At 32.3% G+C, this 26,683-nt stretch overlaps 2 protein-coding genes across 3 annotated transcripts in view; one reads left to right on the top strand and one right to left on the bottom strand.

Moving 5' to 3' along the window:
- tftc-1 (GTF3C1 extended winged-helix domain-containing protein) overlaps positions 1-10,205 on the bottom strand; it is a gene marked incomplete at both ends in the record, with an annotated part of 33,771 nt that extends 23,566 nt beyond the window's left edge. For both annotated transcript variants that reach the window (NM_001307599.4, NM_001307600.3), the window contains 11 exons: positions 487-661; positions 1,694-1,841; positions 4,174-4,455; positions 6,073-6,174; positions 6,409-6,551; positions 7,597-7,724; positions 7,828-7,967; positions 9,647-9,768; positions 9,832-9,976; positions 10,044-10,105; positions 10,157-10,205. In NM_001307599.4, the coding sequence (NP_001294528.1) occupies positions 487-661; positions 1,694-1,841; positions 4,174-4,455; positions 6,073-6,174; positions 6,409-6,551; positions 7,597-7,724; positions 7,828-7,967; positions 9,647-9,768; positions 9,832-9,976; positions 10,044-10,105; positions 10,157-10,205 (1,496 nt within the window). The remainder of the gene's footprint in view (positions 1-486; positions 662-1,693; positions 1,842-4,173; positions 4,456-6,072; positions 6,175-6,408; positions 6,552-7,596; positions 7,725-7,827; positions 7,968-9,646; positions 9,769-9,831; positions 9,977-10,043; positions 10,106-10,156) is intronic.
- Positions 10,206-10,563: 358 nt separating this feature from the next.
- ppgn-1 (AAA+ ATPase domain-containing protein) lies at positions 10,564-25,639 on the top strand. The gene is made up of 10 exons (NM_067790.8): positions 10,564-10,673; positions 10,723-10,785; positions 10,912-11,272; positions 11,852-11,992; positions 14,163-14,421; positions 16,668-16,947; positions 19,523-19,761; positions 21,024-21,293; positions 24,391-24,780; positions 25,377-25,639. Exons 1-10 carry the CDS (start codon positions 10,565-10,567, stop codon positions 25,506-25,508), a joined length of 2,244 nt encoding a protein of 747 aa, NP_500191.3. The 5' UTR covers position 10,564; the 3' UTR covers positions 25,509-25,639.
- The last annotated feature ends 1,044 nt before the right edge of the window (positions 25,640-26,683 follow it).

The following is a 26,683-nucleotide window of genomic DNA, read 5'->3' as shown; positions in this document are numbered from 1 at the left end:
TTTCTCCATATGATCTCAAATTTCATATCGGTTGCATCAAATTTTTTTCAATTTTTTTTTTGTTGAAATTTTGTCATTTTTTCTGTTTTTAATCAATTTTTGGTTCATTTTTTAATAAAAAATCTTATTCGTATTTTTATATTTTCAAGAAATTTGCGTGTTTTTTTTTCAGCTTCATCTAATCCTTTTTTCGTTTTTTTTTTTCAAATTTAGATTATTTTAGATTTTGTGAAAATGCATATTTCCAGTACTAAATGCTGAATTCAAAAAATAACAAATTTCAGCCAATTGACACTTTTTTTTAATACAAAATTTACAAGAAAACTGTCCAAAAAATTGTCCAAAATATATTACACAATTTTCAGCGAATTTCACTGCTTTTCTCTTAAATTCTGCTTTTTTCACATTCAATTTTTTAATTTCGTGTTGTTTTTCGAAAATTATTGTATTTTTTGGCTTATATTTTCTTTTCCAAAAAAAACGTACAAATCAAAAGCCGTCGGAGACGTGTCAATCGGATGTCCATGTACAAAATTATAGATCATTTCATGGAGAATCATGAGGCGGACGGTTTTATTCTGATATCCAAGCGAATCTCGTCCGAAATAGAATTGATTCGATCTCAATTTTGATGCTGGAGTAGTTACCGTCGGGTTTTTCGCTGAAAATTGCACTTTTTCGAGATAATAAACGACGGAATATGATTTTTTTTATCACATTAAAATTTTTTTTTATTATTTTTTTTATTTTTTGTTCGGTTTTTTTATTCAAAATTTTTTTTTATAATAGTAAAAAAATTGTTTTTTTCATTTTTTTTTCGTTTTTCTCTCATTTTTTTTGTTTTTTTTTTCATTTTTTTTTTCGTTTTTTCCATTTTTTTTCATTTTTTTTTGGTTTTTCTTTTAAATTTTTTATTCATTTTTTTTGGGTTTTTTTTTCGTTTTTCTGTCATTTTTTTTTCGTTTTTTTTTTCATTTTTTTTTTTTTTCATTTTTTTTTTCGTTTTTTCATTTGCTTTTTTGGTTTTCTGTCATTTTTTTTTTTGTTTTTTTTTTCATTTTTTATTCATTTTTTTCGGTTTTTCTTTTATAACATTTTTCTTTTCGATTTAAAAAAATTTGATAACTTTTTTTTCAATTTTTTCGGTTTTTTCTCAAAATTTTTTTTCGTTTTTTTCCATTTTTTAGAATAAAAGCGTTTCTAAACGAGAAATAATTCTTTTTTTTTTCTGTTTTTGGTGTTTTAATAGAAAACATTGAGTAACGAACACATTTTCAGAGGAAAATTGTAAAAAAAGCATAATTTTGCCAATTTTTCAGTGGTTTTCCAAAATTTTCTTCACGTTTTCCGTTGGTAAAAACCAGTTTTTTTTTTTGATTTTCACAGCTAAAAATGCTGAAATTTCAGTCAATTTTCGTTGATTTTTTTCTATATTTCCACTGGAAAATCATCACAATTTTTGAACAATTTTTCGACGAAAAATGCCAATTTTTTGTAGCTTTTTCAGCTGAAAATTCAGAGATTTTCAGGCGGTTTCTATCGATTTTTCCAGAGAACTTATAGACAGAAAGTGGAACAATTTTACGATTTTTGTAACAAAAAGAATAGTGAAAACTGCAGTTTTTTTCGATTTTTCCAGCTTTTTTGGAAATTTTTTGTATGTTTTTTGCCATTTTCCATAAATTTTCCGTACCAAAAAGGTTAATCATCGCCTGATCCGGGTCTTCTTCTCCATTTTCAGCACCTTCTTCATCCAAATTAATCGTTTTTTCATCCTCAATTTGAGAATCATCAAGAGTCGAGTTTCCTCCGTTGAATTCGTCCGTTTCATGGAAGTTATTCTGCAAAAAAAAAAAGCTAAATTTCGGGGGCGATTTTCATTATTTTTTGTAAAATTCAATTTTAATAATTGGAAATTTGCCCAAAAACTCGAGAAATTTTGTAAAAATCGGGCTGAAAATCGATTGAAAATTGCCTGGAAAATAAGTCAAAATAGCTGAAATCGAACTGAAAATTAACCATAAAAAATTCAAAAATTAAAAAAAAAACCAGAAAAGTGTCAACTGAAAAAAAATCAATTTAAAAAATAAAATTGAATTTTTTTTTCAGAAAATTCACGTAAAATTAGGCAAAAATGCTGAAAAATGTGTGTTTAGTAGCTTAGATTTGACTGAATTTTTATTGAAAATGGATTTTTTCAGCTTTTTGGGATACTTTTTCAGTAAAAATTCAGTCAAAGCTAAGCTATTTTACACATTTTTCAGCATTTTTGCCTAATTTTACGTGAATTTTCTAACAGAAAAATTCAATTTTTTTTTTAAATTTTCAGTTGACACTTTTCTGGTTTTTTTTTTTTGAATTTTTGAATTTTTTATGGTAAATTTTCAGTTCGATTTCAGTTATTTTGGCTTATTTTCCAGGCAATTTTCAATCGATTTTCAGCCCGATTTTTACAAATTTCCAATGAATTTTGAAGAATTTCGAGTTAATTTTCAGTTTTTTTCTGTCAAATTTTTAGTAAATTTTTTTTTTGACTGTTTCTGGCTATTTCCAGTTATTTTTTTTCTTTAGCAATTTTCAATTTATATTCCTCAATTTTCTGTTTTTTAATTTTTTTCCGACAATTTTCAGGTAAACTTTTTTGGCTATTTTAGCACAATTTCAGCGATTTTAGACCAAATTGAGGCAGTTTTCAGCAAAATTTATAGATTTTCCGGTCGAAAAATTGGAAATTTATCATGAATTGTTCGATTTCTCGTCAATTTTTCGTCAAAAAATCAATTTTCCGCGTTTTGTGCTGCTACTTTTCAGTAAATTTTTAGTCAAATTTCAGCAACTTCTAGTTATTTTAACAATTTTCAGCTTAAAAAAATAGTTTTTTAGGCAATTTGCAGCCAAAATTTGTGGCTATTTTAGCCATTTTTCATCTTTTTCATTCAATTTTTCGCTATTTTTCACAAGTTTCAGTGCAAAATTTCGAATTTCCACATAAAACAGTCTTTTTTCTTATTATAGTTATGAGTGTTTGAAGTCGGGAAAAATTGAGCAAAATTTCAGTTATTTCAGCTTTTTCAGCCAATTTTTTTGCAATTTTAGCCATTTTTTCAGCTTTTTTATGGCAATTTTTCGCTATTTTCTCACGATTTTCTTCAAATTTTCCAGATTTTCCACTCAAAACCGACCTCTTTATAACTATTTCTTTTTTTTCCTAATTTTCAGCTTTTAACCTCTTTCAGCCAATTTTTTGTAATTTTAGCCAGTTTTTCAGCTTTTTTATGGCATTTTTTCGCTATTTTCTCACAATTTTTATCAAAATTTCCAAATTTTCCGCCTGAAAACCGACCTTTTTGTATGACTATTTCTGAGTGTTTGAAGTCGGAAAAATTGAGCTAAATTTCAGTTATTTCAAGTTATTATAGCAATTTTTCTATTTTCTCTCAATTTTGCTTTTAAAAAAGCTAAATTTCAATTATTTTCCTTATTTTTTGAAATCATTTCTTGGCTTTTTCAGTTAATTTGCAATCAAATTTTGGCTTTTTAAAACTTTTTTTTTCAATTATTTTCCTTATTTTTTTAAAATCATATCAGTGAATTTTAAGAGAATTTTCAGCCAAATTTGGTGGCTATTTAAGCCATTTTTTCAACTTTTTCAGTCAATTTTCCCTAATTTTCAGCTTTTTAAGGGCTTTTCCATGCCATTTTCAGCCAATTTTAGCCATTTTTTCCAACATTCGTCGGTAACTGTGGTTTTTCAATCAATTTTCAGCTGTATTTTGGGCTTTTCCAGCTTTTCATGCAAAATTTCAATTATTTTCCTAATTTTTAGTCTTTTTCAGGCAATTTGCAGCCAATTTTTGGGTATTTGAGCCATTTTTTAAGCATTTTATGGCTATTTTTTCTAATTTTTCACAAGTTTCAGTGAAAATTTCGAATTTCCATTACATAAAACAGTCTTTTTTCTTTTTAGTTATGAGTGTTTGAAGTCGGAAAATTTGAGCAAAATTTCAGTTATTTCAGGTTATTTTCTTGATATTCAGCTTTTTTCAGCCAATTTTTTGCAATTTTAGCCATTTTTTCAACTTTTTCAGTCAATTTTTCGCTATTTTCTCACGGCGATTTTCTTCAAATTTTCCCCAGATTTTCCGTCAATTTCTTCCACCTGAAAACCCCGACCTCTTTATGACTATTTCGAAGTGTTTGAAGTCGGAAAAATTGATATCTATCATGAATTGTTCGATTTCTCGTCAAATCCTCATCGACATTCTCCAATTTTTCATTAAATTCATCGGCAACTTTTGGATTTTCTTCAATTTGATTGTGTTTTTTGAGTGTTCTGTGTTGTCCGTGTGGAAATACTCGTCCTTCTTTATGAAATGAATCAATCATTTCTTCGATTCCAGCGATAATTTCAACATTTTTCACATTATCAATCGATCCGTGGCAGATGATTTGAATCTGGAAAAGGAAATGTTGAAAATTGTGGTTTTGAGGGGTAAATTGATAGAAAAATTGGAATTTTTTGGTCAGAAATTTAGATTTTTCGGTTAAAAAAAGTCCAGATTTAGGTTTTTCCGGGAGAAAATATGTTAAAAATGGAATTTTAGCACGAAATTTCCACAATTTTATTGAATTTTACAAGGGGTATTTTAGTACAGAAAAATCAATTTTTCAACCATTTTTCACCTAAAAAAAACTGATTTCCCCCACTAAAATCCAATAAAATTGTGGAAATTTCGTGTTAAAATTCCATTTTTAGCATATTTTCTCCCGAAAAAAACCCAATTTTGGACTTTTTTAACCTTAAAATTCTAAATTTCTGACTGCAAATTCAATTTTTCTATCAATTTCCTTCTGGAAAACATGTAAAAATTCAAAATTTTCACATAAAACCCAATTTTTACATGATTACATTCGAAAAAACCTCATTTTGTATCTTTTTTAACCAAACGAAAAATCTAAATTTCTTGCTGAAAACTCCGTTTTTCTGTCAAATTTCCACTTAAAAATCTGATTTTTTCCTCCTAACAAGGGAAGGCTCTGAACTCGTTATCGGACTTCGTTACGCCATTATATACATTCGATAGAGAATAGTTACAGATGATCACTCCAAAAAATTTAGCTGCTTCAGAGCAGGTTCTACCAAGTTACGACATTTTGAAGTTGCCGAAATACCCCTTTTTAAAAATTTCAAAAAATTCAAAAAAATTTGTTTTTTTTTCTAAAAGTTGATATAAATGTTTTCAAATAGTTGGAAATGATGGAAAAATCATACCATACGAGTATCAGTTCATAATTCTCAAAAAAACCCCTTAAATTAATCTACATATCCTGAGAAAAATTCCAAAAAGTAGATGTTCATGTAGATCAATTCAAGGGTTTTTTTGAGAATTATGAACTGATACTTGTATGGTATGATTTTTCCATCATTTCCAACTATTTGAAAACATTTATATCAACTTTTAGAAAAAAAACCAAATTTTTTTGAATTTTTTGGAATTTTTAAAAAGGGGTATTTTGGCACTTTCAAAATGTCGTAACTTGGTAGAACCTGCTCTGAAGCAGCTAAATTTTTTGGAGTGATCATCTGTAACTATTCTCTATCGAATGTATATAATGGCGTAACGAAGTCCGATAACGAGTTCAGAGCCTTCCCTTGTTAGGAGGAAAAAATCAGATTTTTAAGTGGAAATTTGACAGAAAAACGGAGTTTTCAGCAAGAAATTTAGATTTTTCGTTTGGTTAAAAAAGATACAAAATGAGGTTTTTTCGAATGTAATCATGTAAAAATTGGGTTTTATGTGAAAATTTTGAATTTTTACATGTTTTCCAGAAGGAAATTGATAGAAAAATTGAATTTGCAGTCAGAAATTTAGAATTTTAAGGTTAAAAAAGTCCAAAATTGGGTTTTTTTCGGGAGAAAATATGCTAAAAATGGAATTTTAACACGAAATTTCCACAATTTTATTGGATTTTAGTGGGGAAAATCAGTTTTTTATGTGAAAAATGGCTGAAAAATTGATTTTTCTGTACTAAAATATGTGAAAATTGCAATTTTCGCTGCAAAAACTGTACCTGATGATTGATATTATCAGATCTAACAGTTGTATCAAAAAGTCGTACGAATCCTTTCGTTTGGAGTGCCAAAAGGCATTTCATCACTGATTTTTTGTCGATCTGGAATGGAAAATTGGGATTTTTAGTGGAAATTTTGGGAAAAATCTGCAAATTTTGAAGAAATTATCGAATTTTGGGCATTTTCAAGCGAAAATGGGCAGTTTTTGTCTGATTTTTCTCGTTTTTTGACATTTTTTCGTTGAAAAAACGTTAAAATTATCAATTTTCGACTCTTTTTAATGGAAAATAGGCAGTTTTTGCTCTTTTTTCAGCTCAATTTTCAGCTCAATTAACCTGAAATTTATATCCATCAGCCATTTCTTGCTCGCATATCGTTTTTATAAGTCGACTAATTGTCACAATAACTCTGAATTGGTTAACCAATGCAATAATTCGATTGAATCGCTTCAAAGTGACGTCACTGACGCGTAGAGTGTCTGAAAATTGCACATTTTTAGCTGATTTCAGTGGGAAAAATGAGTGAAATTTTGAATTTTTCAGTTAAAATTGACATTTTTGGGGGAATATTCGGGTTTTTTCGCAGGAAAAAGGGCCTAAAAATGCAGAAAATTGAATTTTAAGGTGATTTTAGTGGAAAAAATGCCTGAAAATTTGAATTTTTCAGTTAAAATTGACATTTTTGGGGGAATATTCGGGTTTTTTCGCAGGAAAAAATGTCTAAAAATTCAAAAATTAGGCAGAAAATTGAATTTTTAGCTGATTTTATTAGGAAAAATGTGGGAAATTTTGAATTTTTACGTTAAAATATACATTTTTGATGGGAAAATGTGGGTTTTAATTTGATTTTTGTCATATTTTGACTTAAAAATTGTGGAATTTCGCCTGAAAATTGACTTTTTTCACAGAAAAAGTGATAATTCGTGGAATTTCGGTGGAAATTATGTCTAAAAATTCCAAAATTCTGCTTAAATCCGGTGATTTTCAATATTTTGCCTTCAAAAATTGAGATTTTGCATTAAAATCGACTTTTTTGTAGGGAAATTCGAATTTTCCTCAGATTTTTGGGGAAATAATGTCTGAAAACTCAAATTTTAAGGTTAAAATTGACATTTTTGGGGGAATATTCGGGTTTTTTCGCAGGAAAAAAGGTCTAAAAATTCAGAAAATAGCCATAAAATTGAATTTTTAGCTGATTTTAGTGAAAATTATGTCTGAAAACTCAAAATTTTAAGTTAAAATCGACATTTTAGGGGCGAAAGTGCGAGTTTATAGGGAAAATTCAACGAATTTTTGTTAAAAATGGCTGAAAAATCGAGATTTAAAGAAATTCATCAAATTTTGAGTGAATTTTCATGGTTTAAACTGAAAAATTCCGAAATTTTTGAATTTTTACATCAATTTTGGCGTATTTTCAAAGTTTTTCCATTAGTTTCAGCTGAAATTTCAAATTTTCCATGGAAAAAACGTAATTTTTCGCCATTTTTTCCACACATTTTCAGCAGGAATTCACCGAAAACTTACTCAATTTCTTCTCAGGAAACTTTATAACTTCTCCTATTTTAAATGGGCATTGGCATGCGGTTAATTGCTGAAATTCTTCGAAAAGCTTCTCAAAACGCTCCGGTTGCTCGTTTTGTTTCCAGAAATATCTGCAAAACGGGATTTTATGGATTTTTTCAATTTTTTGCAGTTTTTCACTATTTTTCCACAGAAAAAACGTGATTTTTAAGCCAAAATGCTCCAATTTCGTACCTAATAGTGCGAACTTTTCCGTTCATCTTCTGAAATTGTCCAATATGATCAGGATGCTCCGTTGTGCATTTTACAATCCAATCAGATACTCGACGGCCGCCGGATTTGTTCGTAGAGTCGTAACCGACCGTTTTTCCCAGCTGAAAATTGAAAATTCGAAGTTTTTAGCTTTAAAAAAAAACCAGATTTTTGGGGCCCAAATTTCGAATTTCTCGATTTTTCAGCCATTTTTAACTGAAATTCGGCAAAAATTGAATAAAAACTCCAAATTTCAGGCATTTTTTCCACTAAAATCAGCTAAAAATTCAATTTTCTAGCTATTTTTTGAATTTCCAGACACTTTTTCCTGCAAAAAACTCGAATATTCCCCCAAAAATGCCAGTTTTAACTGAAAAATTCAAAATTTCGGAATTTTCCCGCCTTAACCATGTAAATTCACTCAAAATTTGAATTTCTTTTACAAAATACAAGTTGCTAAATCTAAAAGAAGAAGCTAAATCTTGATTTTTTCAGCCATTTTTAACTGAAATTCGTTGAAATTTGAATTTCCAGACATTTTTCCCCTAAAAATCAGCTGAAAAATCAATTTTTCCAGCCAAAATATTAAAAATCACCGGAATTAAGCAGAAATTCGATTTTTTTTTGTCCAAAAATGTAAATTTTGACGTTAAAATTACATAATTTCCACCGAAATTCCATGGATTTTCGATTTTTTCCGCGAAAAAAGTCAATTTTCAGGCTAAATGCTAAATTTTTCAGTCAAAATATGGCAAAAATCAAATAAAAACTCACATTTTCACCCCAAAAATGTCAATTTTAACGTTAAAATTCTGAGTTTTCAGACATAATTTTCACTAAAATCAGCTAAAAATTCAATTTTCTGGCTAATTTTTGAATTTTTATAGACTTTTTTCAGCGAAAAACTTGAATATTCCTCCAAAAATGTCAATTTGAATTCCAAAATTCAAAAATTTCGGAATTTTTCAGCTTAAACCATGAAAATTCACTCAAAATTCGAATTTCTTTTACAAAATACATTCTTTCAAAGCTAAATCTCGATTTTTTCAGCCATTTTTAACAAAAATTCGTTGAATTTTCCCTATAAACTCGCACTTTCGCCCCTAAAATGTCGATTTTAACTTAAAATTTTGAGTTTTCAGACATAATTTTCACTAAAATCAGCTAAAAATTCTATTTTCTGGCTATTTTCTGCATTTTTAGACCTTTTTTCCTGCGAAAAAACCCGAATATTCCCCCAAAAATGGCAATTTTAACCCTAAAATTTAAATTTTCATACATTTTTCCCCAAAAATCTGCTGAAAATTCGAATTTCCCCACAGAAAAGCCAATTTTAATGCAAAATCTCAATTTTTGAAGGCAAAATATTGAAAATCACCGGATTTAAGCAGAATTTAGGAATTTTTAGACATAATTTCCACCAAAAAATGTCGATTTCAACGTAAAAATTCAAATTTTCAGGCATTTTTCCCAATAAAATCAGCTAAAAATTCAATTTTCTGGTTAATTTTGGAATTTTTAGACATTTTTTTCAGCGAAAAACTCACATTTTCCCATCAAAAATGTCAATTTTAACTGAAAAATTCAAATTTTCAGGCATTTTTTCCACTAAAATCACCTTAAAATTCAATTTTCCGGCTAATTTTTGAATTTTCAGGCACTTTTTTCAGCGAAAAACTCAAATTTTCGCCCCAAAAATGTCACTTTAAACCCTAAAATTCACAATTTCAGACATTTAACTCCAAAAATTAGCGGAAAATTCGAATTTCCCTACAGTTTTTCAGTTTTTTCGCATTTTTACCTCTGCTCTGCCCAATCCTTCGGTGCCGCCCGTCCGAATAGTGTTTAAAATGACGTCTGTCGGAATTCGGTACGTATTTTGCACTGACCAAACTTTCGGCACGTATGGCAAGAAACTACTCGCTGAAATATATATCGATTTTTGATCAATATTTCCGAATAAAAATCGATAATCCATCCACGTACTAATATCCTTTTTGAAGTGAAATGGGCTGAAAGTGTCGACTGGGCCGCTTTGAGCCGCCCGTTTTCTGCTTTTCGGCGTAGGTTTCGTCGAATTATTCAGCTCCTCGATCTCTTCTTGCATCTCACTGCTGCTGGGGATGTGGTCCTGAAAGCAATTTTGCAATTTTAATTGGGGTTTTCAGGTGAAAATCGATTGAAAAAAACCAAAAAACCTCTACGGAGCTTTCCTCGCCTGGAGAAATCTCAGAAATCTCATAGTCACTTGATTCGTGCCCTGGAAATTCGAGAAATACGTAGAAAACCTGAGAAACTTGCTGGAAATTACTTTTTCTCTCTTTCCTCGGTGATTCGCCCGCTTCAGATGTTGATTCCATCTGGAAATTGTTGTAATAATTTGAAATAAATTATCTTTTATCAATTATGACGGAAAAAAATTGAAAAATTGAGGTTTTTCTGTCAAAAAAAAAAGTCAATAAATAAAATTAAAATTAAAAAACGAGAAACGCGTCAACGCACGAGAAATGCGCCAGCAAAGTCTGCTGGCGCGTTTCTTGACGTGCAGTGTATTTTTTAATATTTATATTTATTTTCCGCAAAAAAAACTCTTAAAACTAACATTTCGTCTTAGAATTTAAAGAAATTATTCAAAAAACTAATAAAATATCCTATAAATTAAGTTAAATTCACCAGAAAAATCCCACACATGACGCAATTTTTTTATTTTTTTTCCAGAATGCTTCTACACCGCTCCACACATCGTCTTGGACTGCTTTTTCATCGAAATCCACTATTTTCCGGCACAATAAATCGATTTTCAACAGTTCTACCGCATATTTTGAGTGGTAAGTAGCGATGATTTTCAAGAGAATAACTAATTTTGAAAGTTTTCAGCTCGCAGATTTCCACAAAGGAGGCCCGCTCGCCCGAAGGAAGAAAGTTCAGAAGCAGAGAAAAGTATTTATTTTAGAAAAAAAAAATATTTTTTACATAAAATCAATCAAATAATTAAATTTGCCTTTAAAAAATCGGAATTTTCTCGATTTTTCCACACAGTTTTCAGTTAAAAATTCCAATTTTCAGGTCCACCAAAACGCTGGGAATTCGAGATAAGCTGGAGCTCCAAAGGCCACCGAGAAACAAAATCCGACGCAAAATCAGCGTCAGAAGGCAATGAAAACGGCGGGGGAAATAAGGGCGATAATGACCCTCGCAAGCAATTAATGGAAAAAATGAAGAGATGGCTTGCAATTTCACTTTTTGCCTACGGAATTCTATTTATTTTATCTCCAAAAGGAGCCGCTGCTGTCACAGCTGATAAAATTTCATGGAGTGAATTTATAAATGAGCTATTGCCAACTGGACAAGTTTATCGAATTATTATTCTACCGGAAAAGGATGTCGCATATCTTTATTGCTATGATACTGGAGCTAAGAATTCGAGGTGTCGTGAAAAATGCTGAAAAATGAGCCAAAAATCGTTAAAATTGACCCAAAATTTGCCTAAAAATCGGGGAAAAAAGCTAAAAATATCTCGAAAAAACATTGAAATTTAATTTTTTTAATTTAAAAAATTCCGACACCTAAAAATTAAGAAAATTTCTTTGAAAATCACTGAAATTTTCCAATTCTTCAGTAGAAATTACTGTAAAATTGTGAAAATTTACCTAAAAATTCAGAGTTTTCAGTTAAAAGCTGCAAAATTCCCAGAATTCGAGGTGAAAAATTGAGCCAAAAATCGTGAAAAATAGCAATGAAAACTGCAAAATTTCCGAAAAATCACTGAAAATTTCAGAATTTTCTAGTAAAAATTAACGGAAAAATGGCTGAAAAGAATTTTTTTTCGCATTTTTAGAAAAAATTATCTTTAAAATTCAGTGAAAAACTAATTTTCTTTGCAAATTATATAAAAATCCTGTAGATTTATGTAGAAAATGCGTCGAAAAAACATTAAAATTCTGATATTTTCTACTGAAAATTACTAGAAAATTACGGAAATTCACCCAATTTTTCGAATTTTCAGAGGTGAAAAGCTGGCGAGCATGTACAGAGTCGGTATTCCTTCCGTCGCAAGATTCGAAACAGAAGTTAGAGCTGCTGAAGCTGCTCTCGGGCTTCCGCCAGAGCATTGGACACAAATTGAGTACAGAAGAAGTGAAAATGTGTACGTTTTGGAGGAGCAAAAAAAAAAAGATTTTTTTTGGCCATTTTCTACATAAAATTCTGAGAAATTTCAACTTTTTCCAGAGTTCTAAACACAATTTTTAGAATTCCCCGTAATTTTCTACCCCAAACCCTGAATTTTCAAAGTTCTAGCTCAAAAACGCTTGAAATTCGGTGTTTATGGGTTACTGTAGTCGGACTTTTGGGGCTATAGTAACCCGAAAATTCTAAAAAATCGAGCAAAAAACCTGAAAAGGTCGTTTTTCTAGTCATTTTCTACTTTAAAATTCATTAAAAAGTCGAAAATTTGCAAAAAATCGTTCAAAAATGACTGAAATTCCGTTTTTTCGTTAAAGGAAAAGTCAAAAAGCAACGAATTTTGCAAAACAAAATTGGTTGAAAATTCACTTTTTTGAAGGAAAATCGTTTCAAAAATGCACATTTTCCGTAATAAAACAACAGCTGAAAATTGGCTTAAGATTGTTCAAATTTCACTGAGATGCTTCATTTTTCGAGAAAAATAGTCTGAAAATTGGCTTAAAATCGTTCAAAATCGCCTGAAAACCACAAAAAATCGCTCAAAATGCAGAAAATTCACTTTTTTCCGTGAAAAATAAGCTGAAAGTTTTGATTTTTAAAAAGAAAAATAGTCTGAAAATCGCTGAAAATTCAAGTTTTTTGGGTTTTTGGAGCTGAAAATTGTCAGAAAATCCGTGTTTTTTTTTGGAAAAAAACCGAAAAGCAGAAATTGCTGGGTTTCAAATTGATTTTCAGCGACATTCATTATCAAATTCGAATTTCTCGTCATTTTCTACCCCTATTCCTGTATTTTCAGCGTTCTAGCTCAAAATCGCGTAAAATCTGGTGTTTCTGGGTTACTGTAGTCGGTGTTTGCGTACTTTTGGGGCTACCGTAACCCTTAAAATTTGAAAATGTCCGCTAGAGACGCGGTAAAAAGACGTTCTAATGTGAAATTTCGCGAGGAATTCGAATTTCATATTAAAATATGTTAACATCAAATAGGAAACCGTGAATAGTTGCAATTTTTAGGATTTGAGAATTATTATTATTTTTGCAAAATTTCATTAACAAATTCGAATTCCCTGTCATTTTCTACCCCTAGACATTAATTTTCAGAGTTCTAGCTCAAAATCGCGTAAAATCTGGTGTTTTGGGTTACGGTAGTCGGTGTTTGCGTACTTTTGGCGCTACAGTAACCCTGAAATTTTAAAAATTAAGCAGGAGATCCAAAAGTTTGAGCCGAGGGGTAAATTTAGATGAAAAATTCGAATTTGATAGTGATCTATCTCAGGAAATTTTTTCCCCGGAATTTTCGGACAAATCCAAAATTTCTGTGTTTACAGATATTCCTGCATAATTTGTCATTGTCAAATTCAAATTTATTTCATTTTTCTACCCTAAGAGTCCAGTTTTCAGGTTTCTAGTCGAATTTCGACCAGAATCGGGTTACTGTAGCTCCAGAAGTACGCAAACACCGACTACCGTAACCCAATACACCGGATTTTACGCAATTTTGAGATAATGCTCTGAAAATTCAGGGATAGGGGTAGAAAATTACAGGGAATCTGAATTTCAGGATGGAATTTGTAGAAAAATGTTTTGAGAGTAAGAAACTCAATTTTTGAAATAATTCGGCAATTTTTTGAGAAAATCTATTGAAAAATTCGAATTTATAAAAAATACGCAAACACCGACTACCGTAACCCAAAACACTGGATTTTACGCAACTTTTAGATAGAGCCCTGAAAACTTCGGTTTAGGGGTAGAAAATCACAGAAAATTCGAATTTGTTAATGAATCTTACTTAATATAACAATTTAAAAGTCGAAAATTATGAGATTTTTCTTCTTTTTTTTAGAAGGAAGTTTAGAAGTTTCTGAGCAAAATTTTAATATCAAATTTGAGTTCCCCACATATTTTTATCCCAATTGCCGGAAAGTTGGGATCTCTAGCGTTAATTTCGAGATTTTCGGGTTACTGTAGCGCCAGAAGAACGCAAACACCGACTACAGTAACCCAAAACACCGAATTTCACGTAATTTTGAGCTAGAGCCCTGAAAATTAATTTCCAGGGGCAGAAAATGACAGGGAATGCGAATTTAATACTGAAAATCTCGGAAAATTTTTCCTAAACTCGATATATTTTACAGAGCTCAATGGTTCACAATAATCGTGTTGGGTGGTCTGCTTCTGGGTGGTTTTGTGCTTTTCAGAAAGTTTAAAGGATCATTCAATATGAGTGATATGATGTCAAATATGACAAAAGGAAAATTCACAATTATCGATCCACACAGTGTTGAAGGCAAAAAACAGCTGAAAATTAAGTTTAAAGATGTGGCGGGATGTAGTGAGGCGAAAGTGGAAATTCGAGAATTTGTCGATTATTTGAAGAATCCCGGACGATTTACGGTAGGATTTCTCGGGTGGAAAATTTGCCGAATTTTTGGGCTGAAAATTTCTCCAATTTTTTGCCGATTTTCCAACTGATTGTTAGGAAAAAAGGAGCAATATACGTCTAAAAACTGCACAAAATTGACGAAAATTATGAGAAATAGCAAAAATCTTTGGAAAATTGGAAATTTTCCGATTTGACGTGAAAATCGACCGAAAATCGCCGGAATTAGAGCACACCAATGCGAAATTCGACTTCTCCATCATTTTCTAATTTGAGAAAAGAACTTTTTGAGTAGAAAAGTCTACATTAGACCAAAATTTCAGAGGTTTCAAAAGATTTTCGTGAAATCTCATCAATAAATTCAGAATCCCCGTCATTTTCTACCCCTGTCCCTCAATTTTCAGAGCTTTAGCTCGAAATCCCGTAAAATTTGGTGTTTCGAGGTTACGGTAGTCGGTGTTTGCGTATTTTTGGGGCTACAGTAACCCAAAAATGTTCAAAATTTAGCTACAGCTTTAAAAATTACGTTTTAGGCCTAAAAAATGGCAATTAATTCGAATTTTTCAATAGATTTTCTCAAAAAATTGCCGAATCATTTCAAAAATTGAGTTTCTGACTCTCAAAACATTTTTTTTCTAAAAATTCCATCCTGAAATTCAGATTCCCTGTAATTTTCTACTCCTATCCCTGAATTTTCAGAGCATTATCTCAAAATTGCGTAAAATTCGGTGTTTCTGGGTTACGGTAGCCGGTGTTTGCGTATTTTTGGGGCTACAGTAACCCAAACTATTCAAAAATTGAGCTGCCGAGCTAGAAAAAAACGTGGCGGGAGTGGAAAATTACGAGGAATTCGAATTTTTGAATGAGATTTATCGAAAAAAAAAAATCTGGAAATTTTTTTTTTTTTTCAAATTTTTCAAACTGCTTCCAAACTTTCATAAAACCTTTTAGGAGTATTCTAGAACTTTTAAAATTTCGGCACAGCGGGTAATCATAGGCGAGGAATTCGAATTTAAAATTGAAAACTAGCGAAAATCAAAGGATTTCCGGACATTCAAAATTTTGAATTTTCCGATTTGTCGTGAAAATCGACCGAAAATCGCCGGAATTAGTGCAATCCAATGCGAAATTCGACTTCTCTATCATTTTCTACCCTTGGCACCCAGTTTTTAGGCTTCTAACCCAATTTTTTTGAATTTTGGGTTACTGTAGCTCCAGAAGTACGCAAACACCGACTACCGTAACCCAATACACCGGATTTCACGCAATTTTGAGCTAGAACTCTGAAAATTTAGGCCCCGGGGTAGAAAATGACGGGGAATCTGAATTTCGAGATGAAAGTTTTTGAAAAATGTTTTGAGAGTCAGAAAACTCTCAATTTTTGGGATTATTCGGTAATTTTTTGTGAAATTCTATTAACAAATTCGAATTTATTGTCATTTTTTAGGCCTAAAACGTAATTTTCAAAGCTGTAGCTAAATTTTGTAAATTTTCGGGTTACTGTAGCCCCAAAAGTACGCAAACACCGACTACAGTAACCCAGAAACACCGAATTTTACGCGATTTTGAGCTAGAACGCTGAAAATACAGGAATAGGGGTAGAAAATGACGAGAAATTCGAATTTGATAATGAATGTCGCTGAAAATCAATTTGAAACCCAGCAATTTTTGCTTTTCGGTTTTTTTCCAAAAAAAAACACGGATTTTCTGACAATTTTCAGCTCCAAAAACCCAAAAAAAACTTGAATTTTTAGCGATTTTCAGGCTATTTTTCTTTCAAAAAAAATTCTTCAAAAAAATCAAAACTTTCAGCTTATTTTTCACGGAAAAAAGTGAATTTTCTGTATTTTGAGCGATTTTTTGTGGTTTTCAGGCGATTTTGAACGGTTTTAAGCCAATTTTCAGCGATTTTGAGCAATTTTCAGACTATTTTTCTCGAAAAATTAAACTTCTCGGTGAAATTTGAACAACTTAAGCCAATTTTCAGCAGTTGTTTTATTACGGAAAAAGTGCATTTTTTTAAACGATTTTTCTTCAAAAATTGGTTTTTTTTCAAAAAAGTGAATTTTCAACCACTTTTTCTTGCAAAATTCGTTGCTTTTTGACTTTTCCCAGAAAAATCGGAAAAATCTGTCAATTTTCGAGGATTTTTTGCAAATTTTTGACTTTTTAGTGAATTTTAACGTAGAAAATGTCGTTAAATTCTAAATTCAAAATTAGAAATTAAAAAAAAAAAAATTTTAAATTTCTTTTTTTTCAGAAACTCGGAGCCAAACTACCACGTGGCGCTTTGCTCACCGGACCGCCCGGATGTGGTAAAACTCTACTGGCAAAAGCTCTGGCCGCTGAATCTACAGTACCGTTTATCTCAATGAATGGATCCGAATTCGTAGAGGTTATCGGTGGACTTGGTGCATCGCGAATTCGTGGATTATTTAAAGAAGCACGTTCCAGGGCTCCGTGTATCATTTATATTGATGAAATTGATGCAATCGGACGGAAAAGGAGTGAAGGAGCTGGAGCTGGCGGCGGTTTTGGAGGTAGAAATTTGAGCTGTAGTTAATTTTTCGATAAAAATAGTCTGAAAATTGCTCAAAATTCTAGTTTTTTTGGTTTTTGGAGCTGAAAATTTTGGAAAAAAACCGAAAAGCAGAAATTGCTGGGTTTCAAATTGATTTTCAGCGACATTCATTATCAAATTCGAATTCCTCACTATTTTCTACCCCTAACCCTGCATTTTCAGAATTCTAACTCAAAATTGCGTAAAATCCGGTGTATTGGGTTACTGTAGTCGGTGTTTGCGTACTTATGGGGCTACAGTAACCCGAAAATTTCCAAAATTTAGCTACAGCTTTGAAAATTACGTTTTAGGCCTAAAAAATGACAGTAAATTCGAATTTGATAATAGAATTTCACAAAAAATTACCGAATAATCCCAAAAATTGAGAGTTTTCTGACTCTCAAAGCATTTTTCAAAAACTTTCATCTCGAAATTCAGATTCCCCGTCATTTTCTACCCCGGGGCCTAAATTTTCAGAGTTCTAGCTCAAAATTGCGTGAAATCCGGTGTATTGGGTTACTGTAGTCGGTGTTTGCGTACTTCTGGAGCTACAGTAACCCAAAATTCAAAAAAATTGGGTTAGAAGCCTAAAAACTGGGTGCCAAGGGTAGAAAATGATGGAGAAGTCGAATTTCGCATTGGATTGCACTAATTCCGGCGATTTTCGGTCGATTTTCACGACAAATCGGAAAATTCAAAATTTTGAATTTTGAATTCCTCGCCTATGATTACACCTCTGTGCCGACATTTTGAAAGTTCTAGCTGAATTTTGAAATTTTTCGGGTTACTGTAGCTCCAAAAATACGCAAACACCGACTACAGTAACCCAATACACCGAATTTTACGTAACTTCGAGCTAGAGCCCTGAAAAATAATTTCCCGGGGGTAGAAAACGACAGGGAATTCGAATTTGATAATGAAAATCTCCCAAACGTAATTTGAAAGCCAAGCCAGAAAAATTTAGATTTTTAATTTTTTCAGTGAGTTTTGAATGTCCTAAGCAAAATTTCAATATCAAATTTGAGATCCCCGCCTATTATTGCCTCTGTACCGAAATATTTAATTTTCTAGCTCAATTTTTCAAAATTTTCGGGTTACTGTAGCCCCAAAAATACGCAAACACCGACTACCGCAACCCAATACACCGAATTTTACGTAACTTTGAGTTAGAACTTAGAAAATTCAGTCCGTGGGGTAGAAAATGACGGGGATTCTGAATTTATTGATGAGATTTCACGAAAATGTTTTAAAACCTCTGAAATTTCAGTCAAATGTGAAGTTTTTCACTCAAAAAGTTCTTTCCTCAAATTTTCAATATCAAATTTGAATTCCCCACATATTTTTACCTCTACGGACGATAAATTGGGATCTCTGGCTCAATTTTTCAAAATTTTCGGGTTACGGTAGGCCAAAAAGTACGCAAACACCGACTACCGTAACCTCGAAACACCGAATTTCACGCAACTTTTAGATAGAGCCCTGAAAACTTCGGTTTAGGGGTAGAAAATCACAGAAAATTCGAATTTGTTAATGAATCTTCCTTAATATAACAATTTAAAAGTCGAAAGTTTTGAGATTTTTCTTCTTTTTTTTTTTAGAGAAGTTTAGAAGTTTCTGAGCAAAATTTTAATATCAAATTTGAGTTCCTCACATATTTTTACACGCCAAGCGGCAAAAAATTGAGAGCTCCAGCGCTTTATTTTCAAGATTTTCGGGTTACTGTAGCCTCATAAGTACGCAAACACCGACTACCGTAACCCAATACACCGGATTTCACGCAATTTTGAGCTAGAACTATGAAAATTTAGGCCCAGGGGTAGAAAAATACGGGGAATCTGAATTTCGAGATGAAAGTTTTTGAAAAATGTTTTGAGAGTCAGAAAACTCTCAATTTTTGGGATTATTCGGTAATTTTTTGTGAAATTCTATTAACAAATTCGAATTTATTGTCATTTTTTAGGCCTAAAACGTAATTTTCAAAGCTGTAGCTAAATTTTGTAAATTTTCGGGTTACTGTAGCCCCAAAAGTACGCAAACACCGACTACAGTAACCCAGAAACACCAGATTTTACGCGATTTTGAGCTAGAACGCTGAAAATACAGGAATAGGGGTAGAAAATAGTGAGGAATTCGAATTTGATAATGAATGTCGCTGAAAATCAATTTGAAACCCAGCAATTTCTGCTTTTCGGTTTTTCCAAAAAAAAAACACGGGTTTTCCGACAATTTTCAGCTCCAAAAACCCAAAAAAACTTGAATTTTCAGCGATTTTCAGGCTATTTTTCTCTTTAAAATTTTTTCAAGGTTTTCGGGTTACTGTAGCCTCAGAAGTACGCAAACACCGAATTTTACGCAATTTTGAGATAGAGCTCTGAAAATTCACATTTTTGACGAGAAAATAACGGGGAATTCGAATTTCTGAATAATAATTGGCAGAAAAAATTTCGAAAATTTTTTTTTTTTCGAAAAAAAAAAATTCCGAAAAAAAAAAATTCCGAAAAAAAAAAATTCGAAAATTTTTGGATTTTAAAATTAAAAATTTGTAAATTTTTCAGGTGGCTCCGGTGAAGAAGAACAAACACTCAATCAGTTGCTCGTCGAAATGGACGGAATGGGCTCGGGGAACGGAGTTGTTGTGCTCGCTTCCACAAATCGAGCCGATGTCCTTGATAAGGCTCTCCTGAGACCCGGACGCTTCGATCGACACATTTCAATCGATTTACCGACGGTTTTGGAGCGAAAAGACATGTTCGAGTTGTATATGAGAAAGATTAAGCTTGATCATGCTCCGCAGGTTAGGAATTGCCCGATTTTTAGGCGGCGAAAAAATTGAGAAAAATCCGCGGCAAAATTTGTGAAAATCGAGAAATTTTCGAATTTTTAAGCTTTTCCAGTACAGAAAAAAAATTTGGATTTTGCATCACTTTTTTAAAGAAAAATCCGATTTTTGAAGGAAAATAGTTTCAAAAAATGCACGAAAATTGGCTTAAGATTGTGTTCAAATTTCACTGAGATGCTTCATTTTTCGAGAAAAATAGTCTGAAAATTGGCTTAAAATCGTTCAAAATCGCCTGAAAACCACAAAGATCTCTCCAAATGCAGAAAATTCACTTTTTTCCGTGAAAATCAGCTGAAAATTCTGATTTTTTTAAAGAAAAATAATCTGAAAATCGCTGAAAATTCTAGTTTTTTGGGTTTTTGGAGCTGAAAATTTTGGAAAAAAACCGAACAGCAGAAATTGCTGGGTTTCAAATTGATTTTCAGCGACATTCATTATCAAATTCGAATTTCTCGTCATTTTCTACCCCTATTCCTGTATTTTCAGCGTTCTAGCTCAAAATCGCGTAAAATCTGGTGTTTTGGGTTACTGTAGTCGGTGTTTGCGTACTTTTGGGGCTACCGTAACCCTTAAAATTTGAAAATGTCCGCTAGAGACGCGGTAAAAAGACGTTCTAATGTGAAATTTGGCGAGGAATTCGAATTTCATATTAAAATATGTTAACATCAAATAGGAAACCGTGAATAGTTGCAATTTTTAGGATTTGAGAATTATTATTATTTTTGCAAAATTTCATTAACAAATTCGAATTTCTTGTCATTTTTTACCCCTAGACATTAATTTTCAGAATTCTAGCTCGAAATCCGTAAAATCTGGTGTTTTGGGTTACTGTAGTCGGTGTTTGCGTACTTTTGGGGCTACCGTAACCCAAAAATTATAAAAATTGAGCTAGAGCTCTGAAAATTAAACGTTTTAGGCCTAAAACTGGCAATAAATTCGAATTTGTTAATAGATTTGCTCAGAAAACTTTCGAATCTGCCTAAAAATTGAGAGTTTCTGACTCTCAAAACTTCTTTTTTCTGAAAATTTCATCCAGAAATTCAGATTCCCTGTAATTTTCTACCCGTCACCCAGCAGTTTCAGAGCTCTAGCTCAAAATTACGTGAAATCCGGTGTTTCTGGGTTACGGTAGCCGGTGTTTGCGTACTTTTGGGGCTACAGTAACCCAAAAATTCTCAAAAAAAAATTTTTTTTTTTCAAATTTTTCCTATTTTTAGGAGTATTCTCAACGTCTGGCAGCTCTGACACCCGGCTTCACAGGTGCCGACATTATGAACGTATGCAACGAATCGGCAATCCGCGCGGCGTCCAATAAATGTCACGTGGTCACTCATAAAGATATGGAATACGCGTTGGATCGAGTTTTGGCGGGCTCCGAGAAGCGGAGTAGATCACTTGTTGAAGAAGAACGAGAAGTCGTCGCATATCATGAAGCTGGGCATGCGCTGGTTGGATGGATGTTGGAGCATACTGATGCTCTGTTGAAGGTGCTGCTGCGGAAATTCTGAACAAAAATTTTGAAATGGAAATTTTCCGCGGAAAATGAGTGGAATTTTCGAATTTTCCGCGGAAAATGAGTGGAATTTTCGAATTTTCCACGGAAAATTACGTGGAAATTGCAAAAATCAAAAATTCAAAAATTTGACGCGAACTTCGCCCAAAACCTCAAAAACCACACACTTGTAGCCTAAAATTCGACCAATTTTTGACTTTTTTTGCCAAAACCTTCAATATTCCCAATTTTTGGGACTTTTTGGCCTAAAAGTTCCTCAAAAATCCGAAAAAGTTTTTGCATTTTCGACTAAAAAATCCGAATTTTAAGCTCAAAATTTGTGAAAAAATGAAAAAAAAAAAGCTATTTTCTGTAAAAATTCACCTAATTTTTAGCACAAAATTTCAATCTTCCGGCACAAAAACCCAGATTTTCTCTGAAAACCTAAAAAAATCCGCCGAAAAATCAAATTTTCAGATAGAAATCTCGGTTTTTTGTGAAAGTTTTTGTAGTTTCCTGCGAAGAATTCTCTTCAAAAGTTCAGAAAAAATTGAAAATTTTGCCCAAAAATAGCCTTAAATTTGTGGCCCAAAATTCGCCCCCAAACCCTCAAAAACTACCTAGAATTCGCCACTTTTTTTTGACTTTTTTGGTGGCCAAATCCTTTAATTTTCCCAATTTTTGGCTCAAAATTCCCACCAAAAATTCAATTTTCCATTGAAAACTCGCACTTTTTGGCCTAAAAGTTCCTCAAAAATCCGGAATAGTTTTTGAATTTTCGGCCGAAAAATTCGAATTTCTAGCCAAAAAATTTATGAAAATATTGAATATTTTCCATAAAAATTCAGATAAACTATGCAAATTTAACTCAAAATTCACCTAATTTTCAGTACGAAATTTCAATTTTTCGCCAAAAATTCAGATTTTCTCTGAAAACCTTAAAATCTCGGCGAAAAATCCAATTTTCAGATATTGAAATTTCCATTTTTTGGGAGAATTTTTGTGTAATTTCCCGCAAAGAATTCCCCAGAATTTCAGAAAAAATTTAAAAAAAAATTTGTAGCCCAAAATTCACCCAAAACCTCGAAAACTACGCTTTTAGGTGCCTAATTTTTGACAAAAAAGCTTCAATTTTCCCGCTTTTTGGCTCAAAATTCCTTGAAAAAATCCCTATTTTTCATTGAAAACTCGCTTTTTTTGGCCTAAAAGTTCCTCAAAAATCCAAAATAAACATAGTTTTTGAATTTTCGACCCTAAATTCTGAATTTTAAGCTTAAAATTTGTGAAAATGTTGAATATTTTCAGTAAAAATTCAGATAAACAATGCTATTTTCAGCACAAAATTTCACTTTTCCGGCAAAAAACCAGATTCCCTCTGAAAACCTAAAAAATGATCAAAAAAAATATTCAAATTTCCCGCCGAAAAGTCCAAATTTCTGATCGAAATCTCGATTTTTTGCGAAATATTTGTTAAAAATTTCGAAAAAATTCAAAAATTTGACCCGAACTTTGCCCAAAACCTCAAAAACACCACACTTGTAGCCTAAAATTCGCCCAATTTTTGACTTTTTGGGCCAAAACCTTCAATATTCCCAATTTTTGGCACTTTTTGGCCTAAAAGTTCCTCAAAAATCCGAAAAAGTTTTTGAATTTTCGACCAAAAAATCCGAATTTTAAGCTTAAAATTTGTGAAAATGTTGAATATTTTCCGTAAAAATTCAGAAAAATTCATCGGAATATTGAAAAAATTCACCTAATTTTCAGTACGAAATTTCAATTTTTCGCCAAAAATTCAGATTTCCTCTGAAGCCCTTAAAATCTCGCCGAAAAGTCCATTTTTTGCGAGAATTTTTGTGTAATTTCCCGCAAAGAATACTTGAAAATTTTAAGAAAATCCAAAAAAGTTACTCCAAAATTCAAATTTTTCACCAAAAATTCACCCAAAACATCAAAAAGTACACTTTTAGCTGCCTAATTTTCCAAAATTCACCTCATTTTTTGACTTCTGACTTCTTTCGCCAAAACCTTCAATTTTCCCAACTTTGTGGCTCAAAAATCCCACCGAAAATTAGTTTTTGAATTTTCGACCAAAAAATCCCGAATTTTAAGCTTAAAATTTGTGAAAATGTTGAATACTTTCCGTAAAAATTCAGAAAAAACTATGCTAATTTAACTCAAAATTCATCGGAATATTGAAAAAATTTTCAATTTTTCGCCAAAAATTCAGATTTACTCTGAAAACCTTAAAATCTCGCCGAAAGTCCAATTTTCAGATTGAAATTTCCAGTTTTGGGAGAATTTTTGAAGTTTCCTGCAAACAATTCCTCAGAATTCCTCAAAAATCTAAAAAATTTTATCAAAAAAATTTTTTTTTTTGAAATTTTTGGCCCAAAATTACCCCAAAAAGTACACTTTTAAGTAGGTGCTTAATTTTCCAAAATTCACCTAATTTTTGTCAAAAAAAAAACTTCAATTTCCTGATTTTTTGGCCTAAAATCCCCTCGGAAATCCGATTTTTCATTGAAAAAATCAGCCAAGGCTCCTAATTTTCCGACTTTTTGGCCAAAAATCCCCTCGGAAATCCGGAATAGTTTTTTAATTTTAGACCAAAATTTGTGAAAATATTGAATATTTTATTGGACAAATTGCTATTTTAACTCAAAATTTACCGGAATAATAAAAATTATAATTTTTAGCACAAAAAACATAGTTTTTGTAATTTCCCGCAAAGAATGCTTGAAAATTTTGAGAAAATCCAAAAAAAACTCAAAAACTACACTTGTAGCTGCTGAATTTTCCGAAATTCCCCTAATTTTAGTAAAAAAAAAACTTCAATTTCCTGAATTTTTGGCCTAAAATTTCCTTGAAAAACCGATTTTTCATTGAAAAAATCAGCCAAGGCTCCTAATTTTCCGATTTTTAGTCCAAAATTCCACAAATATTAAAATTTTCCATTGAAAAATCAGCCAGAGCACTTTATTTTCCGACATTTTGGCCCAAAATTCCAATTTTTGTTTAAAAAAATCAGCCAAGTATCCTAAATTACCCACTTATTGGTCTAAAATCCTCTCAAAAATCCTTTGATTTTCCAGGTAACAATCATCCCCCGAACGTCTGCAGCTCTCGGATTTGCTCAATATTCTCCACGTGACAAACATCTCTTCTCAAAAGATGAGCTTTTCGATCGAATGTGCATGATGCTCGGTGGCCGATGTGCTGAGAACCTGAAATTCGGCCGAGCCACGTCAGGAGCACAAGATGACCTGCAAAAAGTGACAAAATCGGCGTATGCTCAAGTGAAGCTGTATGGAATGAGCTCAATTGTTGGGCCGCTATCGTTTCCGAATACTGAAGGATTTCAAATTAAACCGTATTCGAAAAAATTCGCGTCGACTTTTGATCAAGAAGCCACGCTGATTGTGGCAAAAGCCAACGAGGCGACAACTGATTTGATCAAAAATAATATGGATAAACTTGAAACGGTACAATTTTCAAGAAATTTCTCATTATTAAATTCGAATTCCCCGTCATTTTCTGCCCCTAACCCTGAATTTTCAGAGTTCTAGCTCAAAATTATGTGAAATTCGGTGTTTTTAGGTTACGGTAGTCGGTGTTTGCGTACTTTTGGGGCTACAGTAACCCGAAAATCTCGAAATTAACGCTAGAGATCCCAATTTTTCGGCAATTGGGATAAAAATATGTGGGGATCTCGAATTTAATACTGAAATTTTGCTTAGAAACTTCAAAACTGCTAAGAAAAATGAAAAATCCTAATTTTTCGGGCTTTCAAATTGTGTTTTGAAGATTTTCATTATCAAATTCGAATTCATCGTCATTTTCTGCCCCTAGCTGTAAATTTTCAGAGCTCTAGCTCAAAATTATGTGAAATTCGGTGTTTTTAGGTTACGGTAGTCGGTGTTTGCGTACTTTTGGGGCTACAGTAACCCGAAAATTTTCAAAGTTGAGCTAGGGCTCTCAAATTTCAGCCCGAGGGGTAGAAAATAACGAGGAATACGAATTTGACATTTAAATTGTCTGAAAATCGAAAAAAAAATCCATAAATTCAGTTTTTTTCCAGATCGCCCAGGCACTGCTGAAACGTGAAGTGCTCAACTATGAAGATGTCAAGAAACTCATCGGAACACCCAAATTCGGCGACAAACACGTCATTGATATGGTGGAGAATGTGCTCCCGAAGGAGGATAATTAATTTTTGCTCAATGTTTTTTTTTTTTTTGGAATATCTGTAATTTTCGACGGGTTGTATTTCCCCCATATTTTCTCGAATTTTTTTCTCTTGTTATTAGGCATTAGGCATATAATAAATCGATTTTTTAATTGAAAACGATAGTTTAAAAGTTGAAAATTCGGATTGAGCTTGAGCTCCATAAAAGCCGAAATGCTCGACTGGGTATCGAACCAGCGACCTTCAGAGCCAAAGGCAAAAGCGTTAGCCACAGGTAAAGCGCGGTGAGCGAACGGTGCCTGATGAGTGAGGGAAGGGGCCGCGGTGAACGACCGCTGCCTCAGTGGTGGAGGAAGGAGCGCGGTGAGTCAAGAAATGGCGAAGGATGGTTGAGTGTTTTGGTGTTTAAGAGTGTGTCGGCCGCGGTGAGTCGCGATGAGCCGCGATGAGCGAAGAGTGACCGACTGATGAACCGCGGTAAATGGGTGATTTATGAAATGGAAATAATTCACTTGAAAATTTCGAACATTATCAAAAACTTATTAGATAATGTAGCAGTATTTTACATTTTTACGTTTTTAAAACAAATTCGTCATTTGCGGCCGAAAATTTCACAACTCTTTGAATTTTCATAAGGGCCCCCTTATGGTTGAAGAACATTTTCACATAAAATTTTTTTCTGAAAACTTTTTCAAAAAATGTTCAACGTTATAGAAAATCACAATTTTGGCTGTTTGTACAAGTTTAAACATTCATATTACATTTTCAGTCGAAAAATCACTTCAATTTGTGTTGATTGAACATGGAGACGTCTTACTTTCAAATACTTGTATCTCTGTTGGTGTTTAGAATAATGAAATGTGGCCAACTGAAAAGTTGTTTACAATAATGTGAAAAACATTTTGTTAGTTGGTACCTTTTAGTTATCTTCAGTGACAGTGGAGATATGAGCCTCAAAAGAAGACCAAAATATTCTAGATCTGTACTTAAATATATCTCAGTTCTCGATAAAGATGAAGAGATACTTGCATCTATCAATATGTTTATTGTTTTAAACCTAACAACGTTGTAGTTGATAACTTTTTGATATCTTGCCTCTAGAATTAGATACATCCATTTTAATACAGGAGGTTTTAATTTTCAGAGCTCCAAGGAATGTCGGTTTGACTTATCGAAAGCACCGAACTTACCAAAAAAAC

This window comes from Caenorhabditis elegans, chromosome IV (assembly GCF_000002985.6).
Source record: "Caenorhabditis elegans chromosome IV".
Taxonomy (NCBI): Eukaryota; Metazoa; Nematoda; class Chromadorea; order Rhabditida; family Rhabditidae; genus Caenorhabditis; species Caenorhabditis elegans.
Note: the sequence above shows the minus strand (reverse complement) of the source record. Positions and strands in the feature narration are given on the sequence as shown.